General features: G+C 36.0%; 1 protein-coding gene across 2 annotated transcripts in view; it reads left to right on the forward strand.

Moving 5' to 3' along the window:
• SNF4Agamma (SNF4/AMP-activated protein kinase gamma subunit) overlaps window positions 1-21,920 on the forward strand; it is a 1,170,361-nt gene that overhangs the window by 955,465 nt on the left and 192,976 nt on the right. For both annotated transcript variants that reach the window (XM_069834748.1, XM_069834749.1), the window contains one exon: window positions 3,421-3,557. In XM_069834748.1, the coding sequence (XP_069690849.1) occupies window positions 3,421-3,557 (137 nt within the window). The remainder of the gene's footprint in view (window positions 1-3,420; window positions 3,558-21,920) is intronic.

Consider the following 21,920-nt stretch of genomic DNA (forward strand, 5'->3'; position numbering starts at 1 on the left):
ATGTAGCACGTATGGGCGAATCCAGAAATGCATATAGTGTGTTAGTTGGGAGGCCGGAGGGAAAAAGACCTTTGGGGAGGCCGAGAGGTAGGTGGGAAGATAATATTAAAATGGATTTGAGGGAGGTGGGATATGATGGTAGAGACTGGATTAATGTTGCTCAGGATAGGGACCAATGACGGGCTTATGTAAGGGCGGCAATGAACCTCCGTGTTCCTTAAAAGCCAGGAAGTAAGTAAGTAAGTAATAGCCCTACTTAACCCTATAAAGACTTTGCCAAAACTTCCTGAACGGTACCGGGGCCCACTCAACCTCCTGCCAAATTGAGTATCGTGGAATAAAAGGCAGTCGGAGCGTGATGTCGACCGCACCACTTTATTTTAATATAGAGGTCATGAGAGCATGGGGGTAAGCTGCACCAGAACTCGTACCGAAGAGAAAATTACAAAGAATTATTGTCTCACCTTCAGTGAATAACTCAAAGTGTATCCTCCCGCCTATCCCATGGCGGCGGCAATGTTTAAAATAGTATTTATATGAGATTTATATCGAGATCGGAGTGGGGACATTTATATAAACTCCAACTCAACCGAAAATTGCTTCCAACTCCGACTTCACAACCCTATTTGAAAATAAAATTTTCATCCTGTGTCTGACATCGAATGCACTGGCTGTCCGACCAATGCGTTCCCATGAGCGAGCAGTTTCAGTTACGATTATTTCTCGTTGAAAGCTTGTTCCCTGTTGAGTTCAGAAAATAATTAATCGATTATGTCCGACAATACGTATCCAGCTTAAGTTTATTTAATCAATTACCTTTGTCAGCTCACCCGTTGTACGTTGTCGCTGATGTCCATCATTAACGCTGAACTAGGATGTTCATCATTAACGGATAGAAAGGACTGATGCTGCAGCGATAGTGACGTATTGGAGATTATTACAGGTTCATTTGCATTGGCAAACTGGAAAATCATACAAAGCCCACTCTTAACACAGGTTCACATATCGAATTTCGAATGTGCAGAACTGGGAGCGGATATTCTTATTTTGATAAATGACAGGTCTCATATAAAATGGATACTTCAATACTGTTACAGCAGCGTGTTACAAATCACGAAAGTCCTTGGCCTAAATCATTCTCGATAGTATATTGTTCGCCATGTTAGCCATTGGATTAAGTTCGCGGATTCAATGTGACCAGGGGTGTTATATTATAATGGGACGATAAATATTCTTAATATGGCTTCCTTCGTAATAGAACAAAACTGGAATTTCCATATACATTTATGGGATATTATGAAATAATCCTCACCGTGACTGATAGTCCTAGGAAAAATTTACCTGCATTATAAAACTGGGCCTCAGTGCACCAACCATATTGACGGAAAAAGTGAATACCGTATGCGGAACTCAGATCCATAACCACGATTTTGAAGGCAAGACAAAACAGTCTTTTCGTATACCACTATCAGGAAAAGTTGTTTTCCTAAGGCATTTCTTATAGAGAGGTATAATGGACTTAGAAATATGAAAGACTTCATTTCTCGGGTGGTATGATTCTAATGATAGGATCCGTAAATAATTACACAACGCGTGAAGTCGCGATACTGGTAGAAAACATAAATTATTTTGGTATCCGAAATATATTTTGTTTGACGTCTACCATGATTTCCTTGCCCGCAGAAAGAATGTCATTCTATATTGTCGATTTTTTCACCTAGTAAGGAAACAGAAGCCGCACTACTTGTGCAGCAACCTATAATCATCTTACAGTATTATCATTATCATTTCCATCATATCATCGTCATTGTTGGACTCTGGAGTCTGCTGATAGTGCAGAGAACTGCTCCTAATTTCTTTATCCATTTGGGCTGTGCTTTAGGACCTGTGTCGTTCATCACTTCATATCTATTCTTTGTGTACGATCTTTCTGAAATGTCTATCCTACAATTTAAAGGAAATATTTTCATTGGTCTTACGTATCACATATTCACTTCTTAGCTTGTTACTTCTCATACATATCGGCTCTGATGTTAAAAATCATACATCCGATGCCTGTAATCTATTTTTGTGCTTTCCTGTCATTGTTAATTATTAATGGATGAAAATTCGCTCCGGCGCCGGTGATCGAACCCGTGACCCCCAGTTCTACGCAGTGGGTGCCTAACCACTTGACGCCGAGGCTGTGGATTGAACCTCGGCGTGGCTGAGTGGTTAGAGCAACCATTGCGTAGAACTCGATGTCCCGGATTCGATTCCCGTCTCCAGAGCGAATTTTTCTCCATTAATAACTAATGATAACCATAACAGATAATTCTGTAGGACCAAAAAAAATCAATATTTACGTTCCCTGTCATTGCTGAATTTTCACTTCTAAATAGTGCATAGGATATTGAAAAAATTACAGTGAATTCGGTATGATGTGCATTATGTAACTTTTTTTTTTGTTAGTTTCATACTTTTTGAGTTTGTTAAAATTTTAGCTTACCGGTAGTTGATTTTCATATTTGTTTCATAATATTTTTGAAAACAATTCAGTTAGGTTTTTCTTACATATTTTAATGCTGTCTTTATTATAAAAACAAAATTCTTTGCACAATAATTCATTGAGAACCAAGGTCTACCATCGGACTATTGTTCTCACGTCCTCATACCCCAGAGGTGAACGATCATTCAACCAGCACTGGGGTAACGTGTGATTATCACGATGATCCTCCCAGCTCGCTTTCGTAATCGGATTTCGCTCCTAAAATTGATCACGATTCTGGGTGGGTACTGGTCCCATACTCTTCACTCGCCGAAATTTCATGAGAAAGCCTCTCTCTTGAGGACTCGAACGCTTGAAAATAGACCATGCGGTTACTGCGCGGTTAAGCTACGTAATTTCCAAATTCATAATTCATGTCAATAATTTCCTTGCATGACTAAAGGCAGCCTGGTAAATTCAAATAGCTACTAGTTTAATCAGTTTGTCCTTTACAATTAATTTATGCTCTGGATATGCCGTGGAATGCCGATACTTTTATTTTTTTCTGTACATGTCAAGGGATAAATATGTACTTGCTGCGCACTCCGAGAGCCAACCTTTAAACAACTGTTAATATGCTAGTAGTGACAGCTGCAATCGGTAATGAAATATTAGTGTACTTAGAGCACAATCATTCTCTCTCTGTCATTGTTCTTCCCCTTTTATCTTCATCCTCTCTGTCTTTCTTCACATGCTCCTCTTCTTTCTCTTCATATATTGAAGGTAAGGACAAGTTCGGATGTGCTTCTTCTTGTCTGCTGTGTGGTCTGATTGTATGCAAATGTCACAATTCGGCGTAGAGTGTAGCGATTGTTTGCCTTGTCATTGAGTGCATGTTGTATGACCTACAGAGATCTTTCTCATTGGATTGATCACCATCTGTTTGCTTGCAGGTGCGCTGCTGCGGCGTAGCTCTTTGGACCCTGACAGACGGCGCCTGTCTTTGGGGACGACAACGACGCATCACCGCGCGTCCGACGTCAGTTTGGACCCGCATCATGCCGCCATTCTATTCAGGGATTCCCGGGGGGTGAGTATCCAAAGATGTTAAACATTAAGCTTTATTAGTGCATAATTCTTCATGACTTAAGTCCTTGACATGTTTTCGGTCGTTTCAACAGAGGACACAGATGTCACTCTAGTGTTTAGATGGAAGACATACATCATGTGTAAAATATATCAGGTTGTTTCCGAACTAAACTTCAAGAAAGTTTTAGGGAGCATAGTATTTATATATTATTATAACAAATGGAACTTATGGCCGGTGAATTCTCCCTACTTCGTAATTGAACATAGTACGTGTTTCACTAGTAATATTTATTTTGAAAGGCGAGGCTATACAAATGTCATTAAGTTACAGTATTTTACTGCGATACATTTGACACAATAAACCTCATTGAATGCTTTCGTATTATTACAGCGAATTTCACTTTCTTCCTTGATACAGTTGACAGGAAATTTTCAGTTGTTGAAAACAAGATAAAATACTGACGACTTTTATTATTTTATGCAAGTGTAACGTGATCAGTGGAAGAAACTCAAGAAAGATACTATGTACAAGTTAGGTAAGTGGATAAGTAAGTAGGCAAATATAATCTTCAGGAATTTAATTTATGCTTTCTTAGTGATATTTTTACCGTATCATAAAGAAAGCGAAGATCTTAGAAATAAATTGAAGGCACAAAAACTAAATAAAAAATGGGATAAAATAGGAAAAACGTGTAGAACAAGTAATTGGTAGTACAATATTGTAGACATTCATATCCAAATACGGCCCAATAAAAAAAAAAGACGCTAGAAAATCACTAAGATGTTGAATGTGCGATTTCAACTGATGAAGAGGGAACGTAACTGCAGGAAGTCCAATCCTTGAAAGTTGATGACAGTGATGCTGATGATGATAAAAACGAAGGCGATAACAATGATGATGCTTTTGTAGTGTTCAAAATGTCGATGACAAACTTTGTAGTAAATACAGCACCGAAATATTTCCTTGCGTACAAGATTTTAGCATTCCAAGAATTTGTGACGACGGACGTTGAGACCAGTGATACACTGTAGCTGACCATGTCGGATCCTGGATTATAATTTTTCAGCGACTAACATTTTAATAGTAATCATTAATTAATCCAGGATGCGTTAAGACAATTCTATCATAACAATGAATGAATTGAAAGAAATCACAATTAATTTGGAAAGCGGTAAAGTTCTAGAAGATTAATGATTAATATTAAAATATTAGTTACTCAAAAATCAAGTATTTTCAGTTACAGCACTTTGGAATCCAGAGTGCGATGTGATACTATAACCGATGATGCGATAGGGCAGCTACGATAGAGATTTTTTTTTTACAATTCATTTTTATATTTCAATATGCCTGGTGAATTATTAAATAAGTATATAAAATAAATTTTCAATCTTAAGACATATCAACTTGCAAATGTTTATTTGCTATTTAATAAGATATATGAACGTTTTCGCCGTTTGGGGCATCATCAGATATAACAAAAACATATAATCTGAACGTTTTTCAGTAAGTAGTCTTATAATAATTATCTGTGTCTCTATATAATAACTTGCATATATTTTTGCACTTATTATTATTTCTCCATCTCAATTTTCAGATGAAACACATACATAACACACGAACATCAGCTACGCAAATTATCGTATATCCTACGACAATCCTCAACTAATGAGTATTCTTAAAATATCTATTTTATCAATCATCATTATAAATTTTAACATTATTGACAAATTTTAATCATAATTGTATATTTTATTTGTAACATGAGCTATATGTATAAAATATCCGTCCAGTTCAATTTCAAATCTAAAGATTATATCAACAATTATCCTGTATTATTTCACATTTTACATAAAGCTCATGAATCTCTTGCATTGCATACATACATTGTTCTTTATTCTTTGTTATTTGCATAATTTATTATTATAGGTTCAGATTATATGTTTTTGTTATATCTGATGATGCCCCAAACGGCGAAAACGTTCATATATCTTATTAAATAGCAAATAAACATTTGCAAGTTGATATGTCTTAAGATTGAAAATTTATTATATACTTATTTAATACGATAGAGATGCCTAAGTTTACGAAAAAGTGCGCGCGCGCGCCCCGTCATGTTAGGATGCAAGGATACCTGAGACAGAGTAAGAAGTTTGAGAATACATGAAAATTTGGAGGCTATATTAAATTTATTAGTTTGGTACAGCTACTCGAGAGAATAACCCTCGAAATACTGTCCAAACAAATCTGCAGTGCTTGGGAAAAGTGACATAAGTCAGTTTCCACAAACCTTTTTTGATAATTTATTGACAACTTACGGAACATCTGCTCGCTTGGAAAAGAGTACATAAATATTTCTCCCATTACAATAATTGATACAGAAAAAAAATCAAATCGACATAAACCAATGTAAGTTGTCAATAAATTATCAAAAAAGGTTTGTGGAAACTGACTTATGTCCTTTTCCCAAGCACTGCAGAAATAATGTAATAAATAATAGTATATAGGAGACGGGAAATTGCGGATTGAAAGTGACATAGTGGTAAGATAGACAAGACAAAGTTGTTGGTAATGACCCAGATTGGTTTACTATTTGGCTAAGGGATGGTTTGTTTAATACTGTATTAGAAACAAGATAGTCCGCAAAAATGTGTTCGTAAAAAGCTTTCCCATCACAGAACTCTACTGAATGAAAGGACAAAACAGTGATGAAGTTTGTGTGATGATGGATGTCCTATATAACGTGCATACAAAATCTAAAAGAACTCTATTATGTAATTTGCTTTTACCAGAAATCGCTCCCACTTTGTGGAAGCATTCCCGTGTGGCGCGGATAATGGCGAATGTAAGAGCGTACGTGCTGAGAGTGGATCGCGGTATCTGTACCCCCCCCCCCAAAAAAAAAAAAAAAAGAAATTCTGCGAGGAAAATATGTCTTGGCTTTGTAATATAATTTCCTTTCTTTGGTGAACCGTCCATTATACCTTCCTTCACTTCCTATTACGCTTCTTTTGTTTCTTAGATCCCCATATTTGTCATTAGTAACACAGAATAATAATATGCTGGAAATGTAACTAGTAAAACTGGTAAGAAACCGTCAACTTACAATGCTGTGATTGGACCTATAGGAGATGGAAGAGAGAATATAAAGCTATAAAAGAGTGGATAAAAAATTATGAATCCTGAGCAGAAGAGGGTAATTAGAAGACCATTATAATCATAAATATACTGCTCAAAAATTAGTGGAACAGGTTTTTTGTCTGCTGTAAATTCTTGGTATAATGCAATAGTTGTACTGTATTGATATCACCATTCAGGAAGTACGACATTTAGTTTTCATCTTCATCGCAGTCCAAGGAAACCGGATAGTAATCATCCATGCTGAAAAGCAATATTATTTAGCTTAATCTTCTCCATTTGACTATTATCGTTTTAGAACATATCGGAGGATTTGATCATTGTTGTGGTCTAATTAAGATGCTATTGCAAATGAACTACAAAATGGTTGATGTCAGGGAAGCTGAAGTCGCACGAGCTGTCACCCTCATTCAGCAGGGATGGACTTATCGTCAGATTGTCAATGAGCTCCGTTACTCTGTGTCAGTTGTATATGTATAGACCTATCAAACGTTATAGGGAATCAGAGCGGTACGAAAGGAGACGTGAACAAGGGCGTAAACGAAAGACAACTGGAAATAAAGACTGATTTTTAGTTCTGCTCTGCGTCGCCTTACATCCACTACTCGTGATCTGCCAAACGATCTCAGGTTAGTACATGACCAGACGGTCAGGAATAAATTGTGGGAAGTTAATTTGAGAGCTCGGGGACATCTACATGCCCCTCGTCTGGAGGTTTATCACAAGCGAGCAAGGTTAAGATTCGCTCTGGAACATGTAAATTGGCAACTTCGAGGCAAGTACTGTTCACAGACGAATCAAGGTTCTCCCTGACTTCCTGTGATGGATGATTACGTGTCTGGAGGCGTCGTGGAGATCGTCTCGAAGAACCTAACATTCTAGAAATTGACAGGTTTGGTGGAAGCTCAATTATGGTCTGGGCTGGCATCACCTTAGAAACGAAAACTCCCCTGACCGACCGGCTAAATGCAATTGGTTATGTTGAGAATATAATATTGTCACATTCTCTGCCTGTAATGGAACGTATGGGTGCTGAATTTGTGTTGATACATGACAACGCCAGAGCCCACGTTGCCGCCGTTTCCATGAACTTTCTGAACGAGCATGAATTTCCTGTAATGGATTGGCTATATTTAAATCCTATTAAACACGTAGGCCTATGGCAGTGATGTCAAAGCAAGCGCATTTTTCTGACCTTGACGTAGTCCGCGGGCAGCAAGCGCTAAGTATGGAAAGAGGAAGGGTTGTGTATATGAATAAGCAACCAGTTGGATTAAGAAAACAGTGGTGCACAAACTTCAAACGGAACGTGAAATTTTATGTCGTTATTTTTATATGGCTTCTTTCTCTTTAATATTATCTATATTGTCTGTAAAACAAAAGTACTAACACTGATTTCTTAATATTGCACTTGTGTTTTAAATCTTAATAACATAATAGAGAGTTACGAAGGAATATTCACTTAAATTCCATAGTAGTATAATATTATACTGTATTAAGTGGATGAAACACATCATTCATAAAGAAAGTGATATTCCAAAGAAAGAGATTGAGTATGACATGATAAGTTGGAATTTATATTGATGGTATGTTGCGATAAAGAATGTAGAACCATAGACGGAATCTGCAATGGTAAAGGGTGCTTCTATATATTCATAAGCTTGCAGGACGGTAAAACAAAATTCCTAATACAACTGTAAAAAATAGGCCTTGCAGTGCTTGATTATAGTTAATTAGCCTTACAAAAGTAATCAATAAACTAATCAAAACAATATTACAGTACAAAGCAAAGTTACGTAGGTACTGTATCTGTTTTAAGTGTAACTAATATTACATAACAAAACTCTTATCGCATTATGCTTTTAAGGTATATTTGTGAGCAACTTCCTATCATCAGAATATTAAATTATTTTCTCGAAATGTGCTGAAGCTATAGAGCTGACATTTTTACAACACATGGGCACGTATCTTTTGCTTATGATGTAACAGTAGTTGCCTTGTTAATTCATTTCCTTACAAACAATTTCCATGCGAATATTTTCAAAATTTTCAATAGGCCTACACTATCTTCAATAATACATATATACGGTATATTAGATTAACGAAAACATTCTGTAAGGCTACTAAATAAATAGGCCTATACCTGAAAATTTCACTTTTCTATACGAAAAGTTGAGAAAATATTTCTTTTGAATAAGAAAATCAAACTTGTGAAAAATGAGCATTAAAATTAAAACTTACATTCTTATAATGCACTTATACTTCTCAGGCAAATCTAAAAATTAACATGGGTACAGTTTTAATAAGTTCTCTTCCCTTTATCTATTGAATCAGTGCTGGCCATCCCTGAATATAGCTCGACCAAGCGGCATATACCACCTCTTTCGTCTGTCTCTTTCCTTTCCGCTGTAAAGCGCTCAGGCTCTCCTGGGCTCTAAAGCGCGCGCTTGCTCCTGTGGACATCAATTGACATGCCTGACGTATGGGATATGCTTGAAATATGCATCCTTAGGCACCATCGAAGCCCGCAGAACCTCGAAGAGCTTGCAATGGCACTTAATGAAGAGTGGATGAATATACTCCAAGTCAATATTTGGCGGCTCGTGAGAAACATGTCTCGTAGATGGCAAACAGTAATTCGTGCTCATGGAGGCACACGCGGTACTAAATCCATTTAGAGATCATGAGGACTCATGATTGTTACAATAAAGAAACCGATTTTTCACTTTGTTTTATGCATTATCGAGTAAGATGACCATTGTTGACCTCAACTTGGTTGTAAATGGTCATGGAAAGTAATTTGTTGTAAAATGTAGTGGCTGAAGTTCATGCTGTACTAAGGACAACATTCTACGTTTGAATTGTTCAATAAAAAATTAATTTCAAATCTTGTTCCGCTATTTTTTTGAGCAGTATCTATACTAATAATAAATCTGTAGCCGAAATTTTTCTGGTAATTTTCGATTTTCCAAAAATAATTGGTCCTAACATATATAATTAACCACCCTGAAACCGAAAATCGCTTTTTTGAAATTTTTGTTTGTATGTCTGTCTGTCTGTCTGTATGTTTGTTACCTTTTCACGCGATAATGGCTGAACGGATTTCGATGAAAATTGGAATATAAATTAAGTTCGTTGTAACTTAGATTTTAGGCTATATGGTATTCAAAATACATTATTTAAAAGGGGGGTTATAAGGGGGCCTGAATTAAATAAATTGAAATATCTCGCTTATTATTGATTTTTGTGAAAAATGTTACATAACAAAAGTTTCTTTAAAAATAATTTTCGATAAGTTTTATTCCTTGAAAAATTTTGATAGGACTGATATTTAATGAGATAAATAAGTTTTAAAATTAAAATAACTGCCATCTAAGGCCGTGTAATGAATTAAAAAACAAATGACTTCGTCTACTGTATAAGGGGCCTTGGACAGCAACAATCGAAAGCTATGAAAGATAGCCTACAGATAATGTTTCTGTGTTTGTATGAAGTAATATCGGAAGCTAAATTAACCGATTTGTATAATTAATTATTAATTCACCATTGGAAAGTGTAGTTTCTTTAGATGGACATAATGCTATAATGTTATTACAGTAACTTCTGAGTGAATCGAGGACAGGTAAGATTAAAATAGCTTCTTATGCACAGAAAACTTGATAGGCTATTCTGTACATTCGTTTCCTGTATTTCCTAAAATAATTTTTATGACCAAATGAGTGGTCTCTGGATCAAAATGATCGCATTTTAATTATGCAAATACAATTTAAATTAAGTAGGCTAACATAATAAACGATTTATCCTTATATCAAACACGAATGTTCCCTGGATCAAATGTCCTATTTTAATTATGTAATTACTTTATATTTATTTCTAACGGGTGCAGCGGAGCGCACGGGTACGGCTAGTATTTTAATATTAGATTAAATCTATATTTCATAAACCTAATAATGCGAAGATTGTTATATGGAGATCGAACCGTTCCTCTAATTACAATACTCAATTGTATTGAAACAAATATTGCTGATATTATTCAGTAGTGGAACAGCACTCGTTGAAAAAGGAATGATAATGAAATGTAAAGCGAAGCATATAGTTTCCGCAGTGTGACTCAGGATGTGTGTCAGAAGCATCCAACGCCACCGAGAGGGAATTCCATGACACTTTGCGTTTGTTGTGACGGAATAATTACACAACTTAGCTTGTTTGACGGGGATTGCGATTAGATGACACTTGCGTGGTGGTGCATGACTGCAGGCTCATTAGGACCGGTTGAACACTGCCACACGGCTGGGATAATCAGTCTTGTCTGACAAATGGTGACGTCTCTTTCTCCGTTATCAGCAAGTAACACGCTGCAGATTATGGGCGATCTATTTACTTTTGCTGAGGTTACTCCTTTCTCGAACTGTGAGTAAAACTGCTTTGTTGGTTGACAGAAAGATCAATATCCGAATTAATATAGACATTTTTCGTTTATTACTCCTTTATAGATTATGAAAGTGTTTCATATTTTGAATGCTATTTTCGAATAGTTTTAAAGCAAGAAATTTTAATGCTTAGGGCCTATTTAAATTTGTGTGTGTTGTGGGAAGATATGTATATATGTGTTTATACATATATTTCCTTTCACCAGTCGCTACAGAGAAAATGATGGCATCATCATCTACTGCGCATACCAATGTTTGGTTCATATCTTACTTTCACAGTTGTAGCCTACATACATGCATATCTTTTTCATATGTTTATATATACAGGATGTTAAAAAAGTATCCAATATTTTAGGAGGTGATAGTATGCATCAAAACAAGAAAAAAATGTCTAATAAACATGGGTCCTGCAACACATACTTTCTGAGATCTGAACACTTGTTCATAGGAGGTGCTCAATGTGACGTCCATTCATGGCAATGCATTCCTCTGGCCTTCGGCGTAAGGAATCACGCACTCTTTGAAATTGACCTGGTTGTTCTTGATAACCAAACGTCTAGAGCAGGGGTCGCCAGCACAGAGCACCCTGGGGCTAGCGTCCCTTACGCGCGGAAAACACAGTGCACCATGGTGCACTCGTAGCTGCTGGTAGGTATGCTCTCTATCTCTTCCTGCTGCACGACATCGCTTACCCTTTGCACATTTCAGCGAGTGCTGACGACCACTGGTCTAGAGGATTTAGATTTGAGGAATGAACAGGTCAAGTCGTTGGGGCCTATCCAATCAATCCAGCGGTCCCGAAATGTCAGCGTCAGGTGTTCACGCTCATTGCGAAAAAAAATGTGATGGTGTCATCATGTATGAACCACATCTGTAGTCTTTGCTGACATGGCACATACTCCAGCAAGATAGGCAATACATTAATAAGAAAGTCTTGATAACGAGCTCCAGTCGATCTCTGTGGTAGCACGTATGGCCCTTAATCTGTCTCCAAGAACGCCTGCCCATACGTTGATTAAGAATCGGTGCTGATGTCTTATTTCTTAAAGTGCATGGGAATTTTCATCAGCTCACTTGATGATTACGAAAATTCACAACAACATCTCTGCTGAACCCAGCTCATATCCGCAACCAGACTTTTGTGTACAGTATTCCTTGCGACGTATCAGTATTCCATCAACTACGGTATGATTATCTGGTAGCCTCCTGTATTGTAGGACATAAAAATGCATTGCCATAAATTGACGTCACATTGAGCACCTCTTATGAACAAGTGTTCAGATCTCAGAAAGTATGTGTTGTGGGACCCATTATTAGACATTTTTTTTCTTGTTTTGATACATACTATCACCTCCTAAAATATTGGATACTTTTTTTTTTAACACCCTGTATGTTACACGCAACTACAGTATTTAGACCTATTGTATGTGTGTAGATTTGTATGTGTGTATATATAGCGGAGTTCATGTAAGATTATTTCCTAAAAACTAATGTGGCCGCCTTTTCAGTGTTTCCAACAGTTACCAGGTATTACCAAAGCAGGTAAAAATACAATGCTATGCACCGAAACTATAATTATTTTTATTTATGTATTATTGATTGATTGATTGATTTGATTGATTGATTGATTGATTGATCCAATACAACAATGTATTTTGTTTGACCACGTGAACTCATTAGTACAAACTGAGAAAGCCGGCGACCACTTTGAAATGCATACTGTTTATTTATTGTTACACTTATATCTATTGTTATATCAATATTATTAACTATTAATTGCGTTCAAATTTCGAATAACACTAGTTTGTAACTTTTGTTTCATGCATGTTGGCAGTTTCTTCAATGGCAAACTGTGCTGTCAACATTTACAGAAAGTAACTGCCAGTTGTAGTCTTTTTTTTTTTTTTTTTTTTTGTCAGTACGGATATCCGAAACACAGTTGACAAAAGAAAATTCCACCTGACATTAGAAAATCTCTATAATCCCCTACCATATATAGGAATAGGGGGAAAGTGGTTAGGTTTCATTCTTGCATATAAAGTAAGACGTATGTATATATGTATGTATGTATGTATGTATGTATGTATGTATGTATGTATGTATGTATGTATGTATGTATGTAGGTATGTATGTTAGCAAATTTCATAACAGCAAATTTCCCTTTTTCACTTTTCTTTCCTCCCTCTTAAGCTCTGTCTTCTCTTCTTCCTCTTCTTTGATATGTTTCTTCTTACTTTATCTCTCTATTACTTATCTACTTTACTCTTGGAATATTCTTTCTTCTCCTTTTTCGCATCTTCCGTTCCTTCCGTTTTTATATTCCTTTTCTTTTCTCATTTGGGATGTAAGTCTTTTTATACTGTATGAAACGCTTCAGAGTTATATAATTATTACAAGAATCTCTTCTTTGAAGTTTTCATTATCGGTTGAAGTCAGACTAATATACCAGTTCTTATTGACATTTACATTTAGTTCTTCTGAAGCGATATGAATCTTAATGGCCTGCACAAATCCATGTCCGTAGCATCGTTGCTTTGGTAATAAAAGTCGTTTATCTTGTTTTACAGTTATGACTTAGAACCTTAGTGCATTACTTCTAAAAGTTGAATAGAGCGTTGTGAAACTTGTTTTTCCTTTCTACCGATTATTTATATCCTGCCCACAAGAAAGAAATTTTATCTTCTCCACAACTTATGGAAAAACTTCGAGCGCCGTGCGAACTTACAGCTTATGCATGTTGTCAAGACACTTGTGATGCGCAGTGGGGGAACAACGTTTTTATAGAGGGAGTAGGAGTAGAAGGGAAGGTCGGGCGTGTGTCTACCGAGTTCAAGGCAAAAGCTAATCCATTCCCCTATAATTCGTAAGTAGACTCACCTCGTGCGTAGTTCTGTAGGAAGAGTGGGGGAATGTCTGGAAATAATGCCTGAGCTGTAAGTCAGTCCACAGAGTTGTTACCTGCAGGAGAGATCTGAGCATTTGCTTCCTCTTGCTGCATTTGTTCAGAAAGCAGATATTGTCATGCTTTTCTTACGCCATATTACGGAAATAACTTCTCCATTTACTTTAACTTTACCTTACATATCTCCTAAGACTATCTTTATTTTGCCATTGCTACTGTGGACAAGATAATATAATCTAATTTATATCTTGACTTACTGTACTTGACAAACTAGATGAGACTAGAGAATTGGGATCAACTTCACCGCCTAATTCTACCTAAGACAACACAGGACGTAATAATGATAACGTACGCGTGATTTGAATCAATTGCCTTTACTTTCTTGCCGCATAGGAGTTTATGTCTTAGGAATTTCATACAATACGGTCGTTTGTCAACAAATTCAATTACCATATCAAGATTAATGATATTATTTTTGTTATTTTTAAAGCCAACCAGACAACGTGCTGGAAAAGTATAGATGATCGTTCAAATGCCTCTTATGTGAGTACACCAACATTTTGAATGTTGAACGAGCATATTACTTAGTTAAAATAAAACTTTCAAATGCAGAATATTTTAAACAGTGAGTAAAGGAATAATAAGAACAGAACTTTACAGATTGTGCAGGACTAGGTGAGAAAAACTTCCTTTCGACGCGAAACTACTCTGAAGGTAGTTTGCTGCATGTTATTGTTTCACTATTTTTTTATTCTAATCTTCCTGACTATATTTACACATTGCTATATCGGCCAGGCAGGTCAAATTTCTTGGCCAATGCTATCTCCAGACTTGAGCCCACTGTTTATTTCCTGAATATCGCTTGCGAGACTTCATTCAAGATTGAGCAAGAGTTCATTGCCAGAATTTTAGCAGGTTGTACTTGTATTAAAAAAAAAAAAAAAAACAGGAAGCCACCGGCGTAGCCCAGTCGGCTAAGACTCTTGCCTGTCGATCCGGAGCTGCGCTCGGACGGGGGTTCGATTCCCACTTGGACTGATTACCTGGTTGGGTTTTTTCCCCGAGGTTTTCCCCAACCGTAAGACAAATGTCAGGTAGTCTATAGCGAATCCTCTGCCTCTTCTCGCAAAATATCATCTCGCCATCACCAATTCCTCGTAGTTGATACAGCGTCGTTAAATAACCAATTAAAAAGACAAGCCAGGATGATTGTGAAAAGAATTAGACAAAACTTCGTCTGTTGTGGCAGTGTATGTAATGACGTAGATGTCCATCATGTAGAGCGTTTGATGTGCTTATACAATATGCTATGGAAATTTAACAAATTCGTATAAAAATCTAATAAAATAATTACTTACAAAACAGAAACAATAAAACAGCAAAACAAAATAATTTAGCTTACTTGCAGACAAATGTAGAGTCATAAGTATAATTCTTCGACTGTAGGTTTCCGATATAAATTTTGTTGGCTTAACCTTCTGTGTAACCTTTAGAATTTTGCTTATACTTCGAGACGTGTAAGCAGGAAACGGGATAGGCAAAAAGTTGCATCTTCTATCAAAGATACGTCACCCATCTATGTCGAGTTTTCCTCAAAGTCTTTTCTTAGCATTTCTTTTAATCTGATATTATACATAGACACGGCTGCACTACCCTGACATGATGTCCGCGTGAAACCTGGCGTCTGCGTATGAAATCGCAGAGCCAGCGAATAAACATCCAATGCCTTTGATGAGATTCGTAGCGAAAATTAAATTATTGCACTGCATGCAGCTTAAGAATTGCTTCATATTCACTTATTTTATTAGGCCTACAGGTATTGACATTTCATAATATTATGATTAAAAGATACAGCCAGCATGTGTGACTTATTAAATATCACCGAATAATAAATACCTGCTTATAAAATATATGTAAACGCAAAGGTATAATTATATTCCATGATTGGTGTGCACATGGTATTATCGTCATTACCGTAAACGTCTTCCTATATGAATACCTTACCGAAATTGATCACTTTACCATCTTAGTCTTCGCCAGCGGTGCACATTGTGGAGATAGATTTACATGACAGTAACATAAAATACCTTACTATAATAATACCGGACAGCTGTATACTAGCAGCATTGACGTGAGTGCGAAATATCGCGGATCTGAAATCTAGCGGAGCGGCGTGGAATTACGTCCACAAATACAAATATTAACGTAGCGGGATTCGGACTGTTGTTTAAAACGTGAGTTACTAGTGTGGAATAATATTATATGAGACGCTTAAGAAATGTTGAATAGTATTTAATGTAAAATTACCTTATATCAAAGCTGCATATTATGAGAAATATTGCATATTTCATATTACTTTCCGTAATTAGTTGTTACATATTTTTTCTTCGATTTAGTGAGACAAAATCAATTCTCGCATTAAGAATGAATTTACAATAATGCTTTATATACGCATTGCTGACAACTGCAAAGATAAAATTGATAGTAATCTGATACTTGTAATAACTAGTAAAGCCATGTGGACAACAATAAAACTTAATTTGACTATTACACTCTTACTACGTCATACTACTTTTGACCAATAAAACGGTACGAAAGGACGTATTTCAACCAATCATGGCTGCTTATCGCACAATTTTATCGCGTCCCTAGCATTTGTTTAATTTTATCGCGTTCCTAGCATTTGTTTCTTTGTTTGCCAACATTTGAAACTGCGCTGGTCTGGACGTCAAAATATATATATATATATATATATATATATATATATATATATATATATATATATATAAAATTACAAACCACTCCAGTCGATGCACAGCAGTTTCAAATATGACTCGCATTGGCATTCAAGAACAAGAATTAATAAAAATCACTGATCATACCTATGCATCTTCTGAAATCCGATTTACAAATAAATGAAGAGCACCATTCGGAAATTCTGAATAAGTTGAATACACCATGTAGGCCTAAATCAACGAGTTCCACTTCTATTACGCACACGTCCAATATAACATCAATTGAACCACGAACCACATTCAAATTTGAAAATTGTACATTCAATAATTATTCCTTTTAAAATTATTCATGTTTATTTTTTATGTCATCGGCGTTAATTAAAACTTTTCTAACGCTTGTGTATATTAGTTAGGTTATGTTATAGCTTCTGCTATATGATATTATGGATAATCACGTATCAGAGATTGTTTAATATTAAGATTTATTGAAAATCATCTGTCAAGTGACGTTGATTACTGGGATTCGGATAATTGAAGTGGAATGCAACTGTAGTGGTTTTAATAAAAATGAAACTGAATCAACAAAGCCTTCTTGACTAGTAACATTGCCATCGTGTATAGATAGAGAACTTCTCGACGAGAAGGCATTGCTAGTAATCATTACAGTATATTCATGTTTATTTTTTATGTCATCGGCGTTAATTAAAACTTTTCTAACGCTTGTGTTTATTAGTTAGGTTATGTTATAGCTTCTGCTATATGATATTATGGATAGTCACGTATCAGAGATTGTTTAATATTAAGATTTATTGAAAATCATCTGTCAAGTGACGTTGATTACTGGGATTCGGATAATTGAAGTGGAATGCAACTGTAGTGGTTTTAATAAAAATGAAACTGAATCAACAAAGCCTTCTTGACTAGTAACATTGCCATCGTGTATAGATAGAGAACTTCTCGACGAGAAGGCATTGCTAGTAATCATTACAGTGTCTGTATAAAGACACTACTGTCATCTAGCATGCATCTAGCGTAATATTTGTAATGTTGAGATGGTACAATAATACATTTGAAGACAGTTGTATTTTCGTAAGTCAATTAATATTTTATTGTATTGGAGTACTTCGTTACTTCTAATCTTTCTATACTTTCTTCTAATCGTGTAATAGTCAATTAAATCCCACTCGAGTTTTGATTTTCTCTAGAAAAATAAAAACGTCTAGTGAGATTACTGTTGATAAAACCTTAAAATTTCCAATAGGCTACATTTTAACTCCTATTCATTTATTAAGTCTAAATAGAAAAGCTAATTTGTATTTTTCTATCAACACAAAGACGAAGGAATTAGGCCTACTAAAGAATGTTGTTGACTCACGTTTTATGATCCCTCGGAAATCGAAAGTACGATTTGGAGCAATTTGTAATGCTGTAATTTTGTAGCAATTATAAACAGCACATATATACACCCTGACATTTTAACACAGCACAAATTAATAAAACTATTAACTAGCCCAGCAACAATATACATTGCAGTTGATTACAACCTAAATCATACTGATCATCTTTGATCTAGGATTACAGCTTGTTTCGCGAGTATCACCACACCGGCCGCCTAGGTAGCAGCACAGCGTCGTTCGCGCGCAGAACTGCTAGCTGTCCGGTATTATTATAGTAAGGTATTTGGTAACATGGTGATTTGATGATGAAAACGATGAACGGATAAAATAATGAAATAATGGTAGGGCCAAAGGAGTGCCTGTGAAAATCGTCCCAAGTACTGTTTTAAAACCAACATAAATGCCACTTACAGTGTAGATTTTTACCGCGGGTTTCCGGAATAGAAAGCCGACGCTCTAATTGTTCCAGTGACGGTACGCAGGATTGCTATTGAAATTCGATGTGAGCAACTAGTTTCCATGTAACTTACGTCGGCGTCGCTCCAATTATAGGCTAAAGTATGTTGTCCACATAACATTTCGCAGATTATTATTTTTTTTTTCTGGAACGCGAGAAAACTACACTTTTATGGTTTAGAAACACAATTTTTCATTTTTGAAAATTATTGTAGGCTTGACCTTAAAATTTAGATAGCTGGTTTTGCGCCACTTTTAGCGTTTTAAAGGATACTGCATGCATAATGATACGTATCTTGATCCAAATCGCCAGCAGAAGTTGGGTAGATATTTTTAGACATACAGACATGTGTTAATTCTGTAGCTATTATTTTATTTTTGTTAACCATGCTGAAACGAATTCATGCGTTTATTAGATGGGAGAAGATTAACTTTGTTCTGAAATGGAGACCCTCCATTTCCGTACTTACGAAACAGACAATGCTGTTAAATCCTACTTTCTAATTCTTTTGTTAAGGCCATGGACCTGTGTATTTGAACTTGGTGAGAACAAAACGATGCCGTGTCACGATTCTCATACGATTATGTCATGTTGTCAGGTGTGAGTGTGTGGCAGTGGAACTTACTAACGAGTCCCGTGGACAGGAAGTCCTTTGAATATCAGAAGGCCAAAGAACATGGCTGCAAACGTAATGGACAGAGATTTATATTTCAATTGAACACAAGTTGTCTTAAATACAGCAGGTTTAAATTGTTATTATCATGTCGTGCGTAGCAAAGTCACACATCTGAAAATTTACGGAACGTTAGCTCTGTTTCACGAGACAAGGCGAAATACCTCTTTAAATAGCGAAAATGTTCTTAACAGCAATTAATGCTGAAAGAACACATACAGAAAAAGGAATATCTCTGCGTTAGAACTCACAAGGAAACCGTCTAAAATCATGAAATTGCAACCCCCGTTGGAAAGCTGTACTACTTGTGTAAATGGATGCTAAGTATGCACAAAAAATTAACTGCATTTGTAAACTGTTGGGGTACAAAAATGGCTTCAATTTTGCATTACACACTTACTCTGTTTGTCCAGCTTAACAACACACACGGTTCGCACGCTGTCCGTCTCTTTCACTTCTCTTTAGCTAGAACTATAGACCAAATATAAACATTGTCTCCGAACTACATTATTACATACTGCATTACTATTGTTAGGGGTGTGATTTTTTTTTTTTTGTATATTAACGATATACACGAAACACTTAAACACTTAATTTTATGCATGGTAAATGCAAATCCCTTAATGCAAGTTCAAAGGTAAGTGAAATCCGTCCAAGAATTTTTGCGAAATTGTTAGAAATCTACGAAATTACTTCATACGATATTTGTAACAAAAAACATGGAGAATTCGCACGAAAAATGACTCCTTCTTCCAAATAAAAAGTGAAAATTCTCTTCGTTATAAAATACCGTATACATGAACATTTCTACTTATTTGATCGTTCAGCATTACATGCACGAGGCGTCTGACACCTATGTAGGCCTATGCATAGTTTCAGGAGTAGCTCAGGCAAACAGTCATTTCTCTTTCCCGTAACAATTGGCTTCGTGTTATCAAAAAGACAGTGCGTTACCGCTTCATAGTCAAATTAAATTTAATTATGCATTTAATTAATTATGCAAATAACTTTGTTAATTTCGAAGATATTGTTTCAATAATAAAAACAAAATGTTATTTCATTATTTTTTAAGTTTATTTATAGTGCGAAATTTATTCACCGAAATCAAACATTTTAATTTTTTTATTGGTTTATCTTACGACGCTGTATCAATGTCTAGGTTATTTAGCGTCTGAATGAAATGAAGGTGATAATGCCGATGAAATGAATCCGGGGTCCAGCATCGAAAGTTACCCAGCATTTGCTCGTATTGGGTTGAGGGAAAACCCCGAAAAAAACCTCAACAAGGTAACTTGCTCCGACCGGGATTCGAACCGGGCCACCTGGTTTCGCAGCCAGCTGCGCTGATCGTTACTCCACAGGTGTGGACAAACCATTTTAATCACCATAAAATTACACCCCTAACTTTTGTTAAATAACAGGATAAGCAATCCATAGTAATTACAGAGATAGTTAAATTTTGACATAAATTACCAGTTTGTCTCTGTTGTATTGTAAGATGTGACATTTAGCGTGTTGACACGAAATGGGTACCTATGTAGTTCTTCGCTAGTCGGTTGCTCTGTCTCAATTCATTCTTGTTAGTTGTCACACCAATTAGTTTTTATTTATTTTTACTTTGACTTAAAACGTCTGTCGTCGGCCCGGTTGACTGAGTTGGCATAGCGCTGGTCTTCTATACCCAAGGTTGCGGGTTCGATCCCAAGCCAGGTCGATTGCATTTAAGTGTGCTTAAATGCGATAAGCTCATGTCAATAGATTTACTGGCATGTAAGAGAACTCCTGCGGGACAAAATTCTGGCACACCGGCGACGCTTATATAACCTCGGCAGTTGCAAGCCTCGTTAAGTAAAACATAACAAACTGGGAAAATATGTAACACTTGTATAAGACATGAATTTTCTAAAGTTGATTAAAGGTGCAGCTTCATCGATTTCGGCATTGCATCAGCCGTTTTCAAATGTATATATAAAAAGGAACGCTAATAATTAATTACTAAGGAAGACTCAATTATACATCTGTACGTGAAGGTTGAAATTGACAACTTTTACTAGTTAATATACTTTTTATAGGAGCAAAAGATTTGCAAGTCGAGTAGATGCGTGTGTATCGCAAGCGAAAAGGGCAAGATAACGATGAAAGTAAAAATGATGAACCGGTAAATTTAAAACGTGTCAAGAAGAATGGAATAAAAAGTATTAGGGTGTGTAAACAGTGCCAAAAAGAGTGACAATTTACAAGATGTAGTAGCTATAAATAATAATTCGTCTACATCAATTGTAAATATGCAAACTATAAATCTGATCAATGTTAAAGAAAGACAATGTTACAAATAACCTTTTAGTTATTTCAGTAAACGTTTCATTGATAATAAGACTGGTACATTTGTAATGTGTGTGACAGGCTGTGGTACGAACAAGACCTAAAAGCCGTGAGTTTAATAACATGCCAAGGATAAAGGCGTTTCATGGATTCCAAGCAATTTTATAAATCTCCTGTCAACTTGATTAGCTCTGCTATATTTTCTCCTGTGTTGAAGGTTTTATGCTCTTCTCTGTTGATGACCTTACATATTCCATGTCTTTATGTATATTCAGCATTTTTTCTTAAAACTTAATCTCGACTTTTTCTTTT

Source organism: Periplaneta americana, chromosome 9 (genome assembly GCF_040183065.1).
Source record: "Periplaneta americana isolate PAMFEO1 chromosome 9, P.americana_PAMFEO1_priV1, whole genome shotgun sequence".
Taxonomy (NCBI): domain Eukaryota; kingdom Metazoa; phylum Arthropoda; class Insecta; order Blattodea; family Blattidae; genus Periplaneta; species Periplaneta americana.